The sequence below is a fragment of the Anthonomus grandis genome, chromosome 13, assembly GCF_022605725.1.
Source record: "Anthonomus grandis grandis chromosome 13, icAntGran1.3, whole genome shotgun sequence".
Lineage (NCBI taxonomy): Eukaryota > Metazoa > Arthropoda > Insecta > Coleoptera > Curculionidae > Anthonomus > Anthonomus grandis.
The window spans coordinates 2,493,229-2,507,074 of NC_065558.1; the positions used below are offsets into that span (position 1 = coordinate 2,493,229).

The following is a 13,846-nucleotide window of genomic DNA, read 5'->3' on the forward strand; positions in this document are numbered from 1 at the left end:
AAGACTCCTATAGAGTTCAAAAAATGCAAAACTCTTGTATTCGTTTTATTTATGGCATTAATAGGCGAGCTCATGTATCACATAAGCTTAATGATCTTAAGTGGCTTAATATGTTTAATAGACGTAAGCTACATTCCAGTGTGCTATTTTATAAAATTATTAAATACCGCAGTCCTCCCTACCTATACAACAAAATTACATTTCGGACGGACATTCATCACTTAAATTTAAGAAGTAAATCTTTAACTATTCCTAAACACAAAAATCAATTTTTCAAAAAATCATTCTCTTATAATATTTCTCATATCATTAATGCGCTACCACCCGATATAACTAATATTTCGAATTCCATTTATAGATTCAAAACAAAAGTAAGGCAAATCTTATTGTATAATCAGTGACATGCATATTAGAGCTAGAAAATTTATTTTTAATTTTTCTTGTTTATAAATTGTAATTGAATGGCTAGTATTAGATATATTCTTCCGTATTTAATTGTTGTATTGTTGTAATCTGTACCAAATCATCAACTACCTAGATGTAATGTATGTACATTATATCTAGTAGTTAGTTTAATTTATTAGTTGTTAGTTTAATTCGTTAGTTTTATTTAAAAAGTAGTTTAGTTTAAAAAGTTTTTTATGTTGTAGTTATGTAGGTAGAACAGAACCTGAATACACCTGTAAGTTTATATTCTATGTAATTTCCATGGTAAATAATAAACGTTATTATTATTATTATTATTATTATTATTATTATTAATATTATTATTATTATTATATTTTTGTTTAAAATATTTCTAAGCGGTCGAGTAGTTACAGTCTTTCAATATAGCATTATAGTTATTCTTCTGCACATTTAAGGTCAATTTATGTGAATCAAGCCATTTTTTATTTGTCTTGATTCCACTTTCTGTGCATTGTCTTGTCTTTCCATGAGTTTCAGTCAAATATAACCGCTACGTGTCATCGACATAAAATGATCTTTCAATTTACTCCTAAATTTGAATTTAATTGTGGAATTCCAATTTGTATACAAGAAGAGTCACTTGAGGTATCATCTATTTTATACATGGTCTGTGTCTATTATATAGTTCCTAAACACTTCCAACATGCATGGAGTCCAATTCATTTCTTCGCTAGTACTCAATCCTGAAGAGAGTCCGGACTGGTTTTCAGATAAAGTTTATTTTCATCTAAAGAGTCAGTTAGTCAGGTCTCTCTTTTAAAAATTTTTCAAATACTTTTGCAAAATTTGAAATTGTACTAATGGGTCTGTAATTGCTTATTGGGTCTTTATCTCCTGAGTTAAAAATTAGTGTGATTATAAATATTTGAAATGTTTTATAAACAATTCCAGTATTAAAAATAAAATTTATTATACAGTGGTGGCCAACTAATTAGAAACGATTTTAAAAAAATACTTTATTCAATGTTTCAGTTCTTTAAAATAAATTAAAACCAACTTAAGTAAAATTTTGATTGTTCATCACAACAGCAATATATAATTTATTTATAGACATTCCACCAGTGGCGGCTCGTGACAGTTCAGGGAGGTAGGGCCAAACCTTGATCTAATTTGGAAATGGATTTGCTTTTAAAAAACTAATATTATTCATTGTTCTTAATATTTAATAAAAAAAATAAAAAACACCAACAAAGCCGAAAACGCCAGCCAAATAAAATAAAAAATCTCTACGGAACCGCGAACGCTCGATGAATAATCAAAACAAACAATATCACGCACGTTTTGCTAGAAAAGATTCTATTGGTTTGGAGCCTGGCCCAAAATTATTTTATTTGCCGTAGCTTTACCACATTGTTTCAAGGACATTTGCTGTAATTATTCGATGTAACGTGCATCGATACGGGGCCTGGCGCGACAACTACGTCTTCGATTCCGCATTAGCGAAATTTGCGGAATCTTGCACTGGCTGCGTTCCAGTATTTTAATTTTATAATTGGTATTAAATATTAATATACAGATATTTTTTTGGACTGAAGTAAAATTTAAAAAATAAATTGTTTTATTATGGTATAGATAACACAGTTGGCCATCTACTTAGAAACGACGAAAATAAACGCGCGTATAGTTCATTTCAAACCTTTGTACTGGTAACAATTTTTGTTTTTTGTATCTACAAGCCTTGTCTTTGTGTCTTCCACAGTTTAAAATGGGTAGAAAAAAAAAAAAGAATGTTTTCCCAAAGTTGGGTGGGTCAGGATAATGTATGCAAATTTTATTAAACCTTTTTTTGTTCTTTTTTACTCTAAGTTAAAGTTGAAATTTATATTTATATTTTTTCACTTACAAGCAACTCGTATACTTACAAAGTTATCTGTATGTTTATTTTTGAATAACATGTACCGACTTCTATTCTAGGAAGGATACCGAACCTCTTCCGAAAGCAGCCAGCGCAGTATCGGCAGAAATATGTAGACCGCCGAAATCGAACTCGCCCGATGTACCGACGTTAATGGTACCGCTCGAGAACTATTACTACGGTACCATAGACAATTACCCGCCGAAAATGAACGTGAAATTGAGCATCAAGTGTCCGGTTTGTAAGGAGGTGTTTACCAATAATATCGTGCTGATGAACCATCTGTTTAAACATGCCCATAGTTTGGTGAAAGACGGTGAAATGTGCCGTTATTGTTTGACCAGTTTGCCCACTCAGGGTGATCTTTTGGCTCATATTGGTGAGTGGGAATTTATTTATTTATTTATTTCAACCGCATAGTCAATTTATAAGAATAAAATATACATGTTAATAGGTGGCAATTTTAAAAAATATAATAAATAATCAATGAAATAGAAATGAACAAAATTATACCAAAAATAAAACAGTACAAAATAACATAAACGGAAAACGAAACCTTACAGATAATTTCAGTGTTTTAGTTCTTTTAGTTTTCATTTAAATTAATTAACAGAGTTAGCTCAGCTACGTTAAATTTTCTTTCCCTGGAATCGTACTCAACAAGTAAGTGTCAATAACAATTACGCGGATTCGAAACAAACACATAGTTTCCGGAGTTTCTCAAGGATCGATTCTGGGACCTCTTTTCTTTTTGTTATATAATTCAGATCTTCCTTTAGTCATAAAGGGCTCTGAGGTGTACCAGTCCGCAGATGATATTCGGTACATTTATTACTTCGATCCAAATGTAGAACAGCCAATTTTATTTATTGATTGATTAATGAATTCATTACTAAAACTTGGGGTTCTAATATTGTTAATTGTGTTATTAATTAATTTGTGTTGATAAAATAACCCAGCAAAGACTGCAACATGTACAAAATACGTGTTGAATCCTATAAAAGCAAAATCCGACAAATCCACTTTTAGAAAATTTTGAAAAATGAGAAAAAACGATAAGGGGAAGTTAAAAGCTCAATATCTTTTTCTATATACATATTCTATATACAGTTTTTCTATATACATAGAGTAAGTCATCAAGCATCTAATTTTTGAACAATTCAACCTGGAAAAACATCTTAGTGTAAAGTCATTTGAAATTAATTATTTTTTATCGGGTTTTGTATCTAACAAACCCATTTGTCGGATTTTGAAACTGATCATAGTGGATTTGTCGTATTTTTTAAAAAAAAACTTTCGTTTTTTTAATACGTATTTTATTACGGAAAAATTTAACAAACATAGATACTTATACCGACATTATTTAAAAAATAGTTTAAACTAACAAATCACTTAAATAAGGCATGTTTTCACACAAATTCTCTTCATTTTCTGGAATTTCTATGTTCTCCGGATTTTCCAATTCACATTCAGTTCTTTCCATTTATCTCCATAATGTTTGATGAGAAGTATTTGGACATCCTTTAGCTTTTTAGGATTTGTCTGTATACCCTTTTGAACTAATACTGGTTTTATGTTGGTTGGTGGCTTGCCCTTTTTTAAGACTGGTTTGAAAACACCCAGATCTGATTTATAGGACTGCTCTACTCGAATCGTAACCTGTTCAGAACCAGTGCGATTCAATATGTACCTCTTGCATGCATTTAAATGAGAAGTGCCATTGTCCAGGAGGTTTTACTGTTTCCTTACAAGCTTCCTTCCAATTGTGCACTTCTAAGTTAGATCCAAATCGATAAACTTTACCGTGATCAGCAAAAATATTTAGGTACTGTTCTACGGAGACTAAGACTTCTTCTTTTTTTATATTTTTTTTAATTCGAGCGTCTGCAACACACGATCTGCAGGGAGAAAAGAATGGCCAACAACTAGAAAGATAATTTCTAATTTTGAGACTGACTGAGGAGCCTTCTGACGCCACATGGTACACATTGTAATTAAAGAAGAGTTTTTAATCTGACCTGCACATCCGTCAGCAACAAGTCTTACTTTATTTTTATTCCGAAGGTCTAGTTGACAAAATTCGTAAAATACAGCACTTGCTATTTCATTTGATCCCTTATGGTATTCGTCTTCAGTCCAAGCGTAAATTGACACATTATTTTTAGTGAGGGGTCAGTGTCACTGCCAGTAACAATGGTAAAATTGTAAATATAAAGCTAGCGGCTATAATAAACTGCTCAGGAATCTTTGGTAGGACCTGATTCTTCTGGCAATCAGATGATATTGTAATTAGTTCAGGTTTTTCTTCTTTTAAATGGTCAAAGAAAGCCTTGGCGCGTAATTTATGTACATGTCTTTCCGTCATTAGTTTAATTTTTTTTATTTTCGTCTTTCTCATTTTTTATTTTTTCTGTTAATTGGAGACACACAGAACTTACATCAGTGTGGGGCGAACCAAAGCCAATGTTGTAATTGGTATTAAATATCATTCCAAAATAACTTTTTTTTAACAAGGAGGGTTGGTATTTCGTTAATTTTTTGACAGTATAGTCTCCACATCTTTGAAATACTAAGTGTTAAGGGTAAATATTTGCGGTTAGTTCTGTTTCGACAATAATGAGACTCGATTACCTTAAAACTTTCAATGAATTTCATTACTGACTCTTTTTTCGCACTATATTTTCCAGAAATTCTGTCGCCACCCCTTGTTTTAGACGCCATTTAGCCGGATTCTTTAAACCTCTTTAAAACCCCATTAATCCCATCTTTACCAACTGCCAAAATTTTAGTAAATGCATTCCTGCAAACTGGAATCAGTTTTAAAGTATTGGCCTTGGGAATATTATAAACAACTGAAAAACTTCTTTTAGACGCGCCCTTTTCATTTTGGGTCCTTTTGCGTTTAATATCTCTAATCAGGCAGTGCTTTAAAATTAGGTTGTCTTGCTCAATTTTAGTTTTGTGAAGATAAAAAGTTGAAACGTCATACATTGACAATGAACTGCAACGATACGATTTTGTCGCGTGTTTACATTTTGGATACTCCGGCAAACTTTTATTCTTGTATCTAGAATATTGAATATTATGCAAAACACTGTCAATAAGTTTAAAAAAAAAAATTACCTTTCATTTTGCTCTCGTTTTCTCTTCCAAGTTTCTGGTTTAGCCACCCTTTTCCTTGCTAAGAGAGGCGTCGTAGGTTTTATTGACTCTGTCAATTCCATTTCATAGAGTTTTAGGCACTTAAAACTTATTATTTAATAAAAAAATTGGCAATAATTAAATAAAAGTACAAAATACTACTGTTCGAGTCCGCGAACGACGTTATACTAACAAACATCGTAAAAAATTCGCGCGTAAAATTATTATTGTTATGTGGACGACGGGAGCGCCGTGATTGGTCGAAATGGATTTGTCGGTTTTTGTTACGACGCGTTGGATTTGACATTAGGATTTGGCGGATTTTGAAACTATAGCCAATATTCTACTTTAAATTTCAACGTATTTTGACGGTTTTTGAAACCACAAACCTATTTAAATCTGCAGATCTTTATTATGTAAACAGTTCAAAACAATAACCTCGTTCCTTGTTTTTGACCAAAAGTGGATTTGTCGGGTTTTGCTTCTATAGGATTCATATATATATCTATCGATTGCAGTGGTTAAAAATGTCATTCCTTTGGAAGTTTCATTTTCTTATATTTATATATCGGCTCAAGACATAAAAATCAAGGAGCAAATATTTATTAGAGAAACTAACTCTCACTATGCCACAACATAACACAGATCTTTTACATACTTAAACTTACAATCACGTAACGATTTATAATCCACTTAGACCTAATTTTTCATTTCGATCAATGTTTAAGTTTAAAAATAATTATGAAACTTTGTTCTTGCAGGAACAAATGCACAATTAGTTTTTTTGTTCTGCGAATTTACAATTTTAATGTATTTAATTAGGTTTTCTTCTCTTTCAATTTATTCTTTGGTTAATTCTTATATTACTACTTGTTCGACAGAACATTTGTAATTATTATTGAGGTTAAGATATAAAGTAGCTTTAGCTAATCTTCATCTTTTTGAGCAAATGCAATGTAATGTGCATTTGATACCAAATAAAGTCGTAATATTTGTTTTTTACTTTCAAGATTTCAGGCCAACACAAAATTTAACGGAATATGGAAAATTCAACAAAAAATAAAAGACATCACATACAAACATAAATAAAATATCTAAATTGTTATGGTACATCTAGTTTCTTATCATCACTGTTTTAGCTTATACTACAATAATTAATGATAGTTCGGATGGTTGTTTTCTTCTCTTTTGTACGTGTATAATTAATAAAAGAGTTCAATATTATTGCTAACGTTCTATAAATGGCTGAATGATAATTGACACCGACTAATATTAATGTAATAATTTTTATGGCATTACGTACAGCAAGAAAAAAATATTATACCAAGGTTTTTACAACCAATATTATGACTATCTACACTAGTAAATCCTTCACATATTAAATAGGGGTGATCCCCCTAACGGTTGTTTTGGGCTACATCAGGTATATGAAAGGTAAGATGTCTTCTCCTATTATATGCTGTGGTATTAAAAGACGGTTTTGCTAAAAATTCGGAGCCGTTAAAAAACCGTTAATTATTTTATACAAGTAGATCATGCATTCCTACGTGTTTGAAGAGAATTTATATCTGTTAGAAACTAAAGATGGTGAAGTCATAAATAACTATTTCCTTAAAATATATCTATTGCGCCATTTTACTTTGATTCCTTTCAAATGTAATCTTGTGGCATTCATAAAAAGGGCTCTATATTATAGTTACATATTCCAAGATACTTCCAGTATAAGAACTGTTTTAAGCAGTGAATTTACGAATTAAGAATTTACATTACTATACATCCAAATTGTATAGGGATCATTATATTCATTTTATACACGACTCCAATGTAAATCAAATTGTATGAATATTTATACGCATTTTTTTTTTATTTTGATTGATGATTATTACGTCAATGGATATCAATCTAATGTGATTTATATATGGATTTTCTTAAAGAGGAATATTGACCCCATGTAAAATTATAATGATTTTATGCATTTTGGAGAAATTTGGCTTAATGCACATGCATCTACTTTGTAAAAGGATTTTTACATGCATTTTATGATTTTTTTTTAAAGAATTATTCAAGTGAAGTCTTTGATACAATTAATCCTTACATCTTACATGTTCTACTTGCTATATCTGCTACGTGAATATTAAATGTTAATTTTGAATCCAATATAACTCCCAGATCTTTCACTTGTGTTACTCGGGTTAGAGCAGAATTCTGTATTGTGTAAGTATATGAGATATGGTTTAGTTTCCAGGTAAAAATGAGGAGAGAATATTTGCTTAAGGACCACTAAGCAATCATTTGTGTTTAATTAAAATAATTTAATATATTGTTAAATAATCCGCGTACAATAAAAATAATGCCGAATTATTATCCTGACTACTATTTATAAAACAACTATAGTTTAAAATTGAATCCCTGATAGAAACATACCCTGGAGATATGTTTTAAAAAATTCAATTACATTATTATGCATTCCACGTTCTTATCTAATTTCTCTAATAAAATAACAAATGAAACCCTATCAAAAAGCCTTCTGAAAGTCAGTATATATTTAAAACATTGCTATATTTTATGTTATTGATAACAAATTAATAACAGTGGACTTTTCTAGAACCTATGTTAATATATTCAAATACAAATACACAAATACAAATCGTTTATTTGTCAAAATTTAAAAAAAAAGAATACACTTTATGAAAAAAAAGTATGACAAAAGTTCATCGATTATAAAAAAAACCGCTTCATATGCTCCTTATATTAAGAAAGCATATGTGAACTATCCTGTACATAACAAACAAAACAGCTAAATATTTCTAAATAATTCTATATAAAAACTAAACAAAAAAAAAGGAATCAATGCATGGCAGATGCAAGCAGTATCATTAGTATTTAGTCTATGAGGGAATTTAAAACGACTACAAGAAATATAATGTTAAGTTATGAAAAAAAAAAACAAAAAATTAGCAATTAGGGAGGCAGAAGCGAGGGGCGACAGTAAGGGCAGCCTGGCCGCGGGAAAAGCGAGAAAAAAAAAAGATTACTATAATATAATATGATATGACGCTGAAGTCTGTTGAAGTATGTTGTATTATTAATGACATGTTTGATTTCCTAAGCTTGAGAACCTTGAATATTATTTTGTATATATATATACTTATAAATATTTGCTTTAAATCCTTTGGCAGATGTTGACAACACCCCAATTGGACGATAATTAATAATATCTGATATATCTCCCTTTTTGAAAATTGTGCATACTTTAGCCTTTTTCTATTTATCTAAAAAAGTATTAGTTTTAAGACTTAAACAAATATAACAGTGGGTAAGATTGAAATTCATTTAAACCTTTAGCTATACTTGGTATGTAAGTTTTCCTTATATTTTTTTACTTGTTCGAAAAAGATTTGTTGATCCTGCCTCCTTTAACATGTACATTAATTTTTTTCAGCAACTTTACATCCTTCAGAAACAAAACATGACAATGGATTTATTTGCCTAATATGCGAGACCCAGTATATGAACCCATTTATTTTGGGCAAACACATGTCCAAAGAGCACTGTCCCGCTGAATTGCCCTATCAGTGTGGAACTTGTGGATATAGGTAAGTAAGATTTATTCAAATTTCTATAGTAAGTAATTCAAATATTCATCTAATATTTGATTTAATGTTATTTGATTGTGGTCTGTTTTATGTTAGTTTCATGGTAAGTTTCATTCAGGTTTTTCTCCTTGAACTCAAAACTAAGAGACGATTAGTAAGATAAATGCAGATTTCCTATAAAAAATTACACCGATTGGAATAAAAGACTGTATTTTAAAGTAGGGGTCTTATTTAACCATAGAAATGCACCTGAAGCTTCGGAAATTTAATCTTATTTAATATTTAGGTGTTCAAATCATAAACAGGCCATTGACCATTTCTACAAGCAACACGACAACGGTCCGACCATCCAGTGTCCCTTCTGCCTAAAATCGACCACCGTGTTCTCGTCCTCGCGAAATATGACCCAAAACATGCACTTTTTCATTCAACATTTACAAAAACACCAGAAAAAAACATACGCCAAGAGGTAATACACCGCAAATCCAATTCAACGCGTCCGATCTTACACATTTTCTTTTTTGCATCTTAGATGTGGCAAATGTAATCTGTGGTTCGTTCAAAAAGAGGTTCTAAAAGAGCATTACTCGAAAATGCACGCTTCTCAGCGGGGGAAGACCGGTTTGGTGCCTTGGACGGCTCCTAGGAACGGCGTTATGGTACCCAAATCCAAAATGGATAAGTACCCGAGCGACGGGGACGTCATCAATTTCAGCACCTTGTTTTATAACGTCACTAAGGGGCTCAAATGTAAGGAGTGTAATCAGCCAATGGATACTAATAAACATTTTGCGTAAGTAACAGAAGGCCAATTTTCTCAATTCAGTTTGAATTTCAATTTAAATTTTTTCAAATTTCGGTTTCTATATGAAGGACCACTCCAGATTTTACCATTTATTAGTCAAAGTATGCTTTATTATACATGGTGTCAATGTGAAAACTTTCCACGCTTAATCTTTTTTGGTAAAACATACAAAAGTACCCTTAGAATCTCAAATAAGGGAGGTAAAGTGGCTCGTCGTTTTTAAGTATAATTCATTAATTTCGAATAATCGCGTTTCAAAGTTGCAAAAACAATTAAGCTTCCCTGCATTGAGATTTTGCTTTTCAGGTTAGTGTTTGCACAAAATCTATTGCAATGGATCTCCTTGTACAAATTATTAATTTTTTTTTACCAAAATCTCCATGCAGGCAAGTTTTATTATTTCTGCAACTTTGAAACGCGATTATTCGGAAACCTCTAGACAAAAAGTAACAAAATAGGATACCACTGAGAGAATTGTATTGCCATTTAAGATTATAACGGTGACATTTATCGTTCCTAGAGAGTTGAAACAAGAAGGCTAAAAATATTAATTTAAAGTGTTTCCCTTACAAATAAAATTGATGTGTCTTTCTGATTTTTCATATTATTAACTTTAAATTGATACCCGATATGTGTGTATATAGGAAAACACACTAATATCGTTGATTGAATATTTGGGAAGATACGCAATCCTGTGTTAAAAAGTGTACCCGGTCGACTATCGGATTGCCGTTCAGTTTCGTGCACCGTGTGGTGCTGCCGCGAAGCGTCATATCTAGGAACGATTTATTTTAGCTGCGTGGACTTGGCTTTTGGCTTCTTTGAGTCAGGTTTTCAACGACGCTGGAATCTCCGGTTACGCGGCTGTGATATTTTTTTAAGATATGGGATGATGCTGCCAATTATGTTTTTATTATTTTTTTTGAACGTACAACACGGTGTCATTTATGTGGTGGTCAAGTGATAAGTGATATACTTAAGGGTGGAGGCATATTGAAATTTCTTAAAAGTTAAATTTTACCAAAATATGTTTTTGAGACAAAAATTAATACAAAAATATATATAAAAAGCTATTTTTACAAAATTACCAACAAAGTTTAATACAAGTTATAATTCCAACAAACATTGTTTCCTTCATTTTGTGTTCAAGAGGGTCAAGTTTTTAAATAAAAAGCCCGTTGCACTTAATTAACTAAAAACTAATATACAAAAAATATGTGGAACAAATTTTGAGATATAAGTAGGTTTCACGTAAATATTATAAAGAATAATTGAAATAATTCATAAGACTTAATACCGATCATAATATAACTTCTTGATCAATAATTTTTTGTAAAAAGTAACCCATTTTGTCATGTGATTCAATATCTGAAAAATTGTGCAGCGTAGTGACATCTGTAAAGTAAGGGGTTGTGAGTGAGGATGTTAATGGAAATTGAAAATAGGCCACATTTTAAGTTTTAAGCGACACAGGAAAATTCTCAATTACCAGTTGTTACAACTATACTTAAAACTATAAAAAGATACCTAGTAACAAAAAAAAAACATTTTGTTTAAAGACCCCGCATCACGGTTATACAGGACGTCAATAGAGGTGGTATAATTAGAGGAAAGTTGAGCAATATAGTGTCCTTTTATAATAAAATCTAAATACTTCCTAAATTTTGCAAAAAACTGAAATTTGGCAAAATCATTTTATTTTTTTCTGGCGTTATTTCAAAATATATGACAAAAGTATTTATTAAATGAATAAATTATCGTGACCACTTTTTCTCGCCTATACGATGACACCTTTAAAATTTAAAATACGACGTTCTGTCTTTAAAGAGCCATCATCAACTTTGTTTTTCTTTGTCGGCGCTATATTGACCATTTGCAGTTTAACGACGCGGGAATCTTTGGGCGCCCGGCCGTTTTGTTATTTTTTTAAGACAAGGGCGATGATGATAACAGCGCTTTTATTTATTTTGTTATTTCCGATATTTAAATACGCTGTGATCTCGCATAAATAACTAGATAAATGTGGTGGTTAAGTAATGTATGAATGTTTGAATAAGGGTTGAAATGTTTTGAATAAGGGTGTAACAACACTATAAAATATCGAAAATAGGCCACACTTTAATTTGCAATACAGGGAAACACTTAATTACTAATTCTTAAAACTAGAAAAAGTTAATAAGAAAAAAAAACAAATATTTTGTTTAACAGTATGAAGGGTCTCATCGCGATTATACAGGATGTCCAAAATAAGGATGAGCAGTAAATGGTTTAATTAGGCGAAAGTTGCGCAATATAAATGCAATGATTGAATAAATGCAATCTAAAAATTGGGAAAATTCAAAAAATTCAAAACATACTTTATTCATAAATACATGGTACCTACTTGTTGACATGGTACTTCTATGATATAAAATAAGCACATTAATCGACATATTACTAACACATAATTTAAAAACAATACACAATAGTGGGTTCAACATACTAGTATAAACACAAAATGTATTTTCAATTTCAAAGCAAGACGACTTAAAAATTTTTTAGAGTAACATCACAAATTCTAACCTTTACATCTTTACTAAAAACTAATTATATACTATTGGCCTGTTCCTAACTATCTTAAAAAAATTCTAATGCTATAAAAATACTTGCTTTTAAGAAGTTTCGTTAAGAACTTTTTAAAGCGAGGAGAACTTCTAGAGACTTTTATGACATTTTGAAAATTTTTTATGCTCAAGTAAATAAGAGAATTCTTAGTTCACTTTTCGGGATGGGCATTGGAATATTGTATTCTTTTCTGATATTATAATGTTTTAAGGAGCCATTATTTTGAAGATACAATTTATATTTTTTATATATTAGGCAAGCAGACTCAACAATAAACAAGCAACACAAGGAAAGTATCTTTAAATAGGGGTCTGCATGTCCTGTGGAGATTTATGACACATATATTTAATGGCTCGTTTTTTAAAAACAAACATCGAGTCAAAAAACCGTTTACTAATGCAACTCCAAAATGTTATTCTATACTGTAGGTATTTTTGTATGAAAGTAAGTTCCAACTTTCGACAAAAAAAAAATAGACCGTTTTTGCAGATATCAATATCAGTTCATTTAAAACCACTCTAACAGCATAACATCGTCTAGCCAGTTTTTGCCTCCTGACATATCTCCATAAAACTTACGTTTATGATCCATAACAATTCGAAGAAATCTGTTAAAATTATTCACTTCCAATTCTTTCTTGTGAATCATGAACTGCTCTGAACATAAAAACTTAACAATTTAGTCTTATTTATGTTTAAAGACAACAAATTAGCATCAAATCACTGTTTAATCATTAATAAATCTTTAGAAATTGTTTTTGTTAATGTGCTTTTATTATTGTCTGCCCATAAGATAGTGGTGTCATCTGCAAAAACAGTGAAGAATCCTCTTATCTGGAGAAACGCCAGATCATTTATATACAATAGAAATAAAATAGGACCGAGAAACGAACCCTGCCTACTACATAAAGTTCAGACAAACTGCCATTTGGCCAAACAAACTTTTTTCTGTCTAACAAAACAAAATTTTAACCATTCTAGAGCAACTCCCCTAAACCCATATCTAGAAAGCTTACCCAGCAATATTCCATGGTTGACACAGTCAAAGTCTTTAGAGAAGTCGCAGAATACCGCTGCAGCAAAGTGACCTTCTTCAAGCTCAAATATAATCTCTCCAGGAATGAAAACATTACTCGACATTCATTTAATATGTTATTTTTTTTAATTAGGAAAGCTACCATTCGTACTATAACCAGTTTCTCAATAACTTTAAAGGCTTTTTAGGCTTTATTTTTATCTTTTTCATGAATGAATTTCATCATGAAAACAATTATTGAAAATACTTAAAACACTAAAGACCATAAACATAATATATTGATTTAAAATTTTCTTAAAGTAAAAAAAAGAAAAAGAGAAAATGGCTCTCATAGACATGAAG

General features: G+C 30.8%; 1 protein-coding gene across 1 annotated transcript in view; it reads left to right on the top strand.

Annotated features, from left to right (window-relative positions):
* LOC126743575 (uncharacterized) overlaps positions 1–13,846 on the top strand; it is a 46,859-nt gene that overhangs the window by 29,932 nt on the left and 3,081 nt on the right. Inside the window, exons 13-16 of the mRNA XM_050450725.1 lie at positions 2,383–2,702; positions 8,907–9,060; positions 9,347–9,529; positions 9,593–9,853. Of these exons, the coding sequence (XP_050306682.1) occupies positions 2,383–2,702; positions 8,907–9,060; positions 9,347–9,529; positions 9,593–9,853 (918 nt within the window). The remainder of the gene's footprint in view (positions 1–2,382; positions 2,703–8,906; positions 9,061–9,346; positions 9,530–9,592; positions 9,854–13,846) is intronic.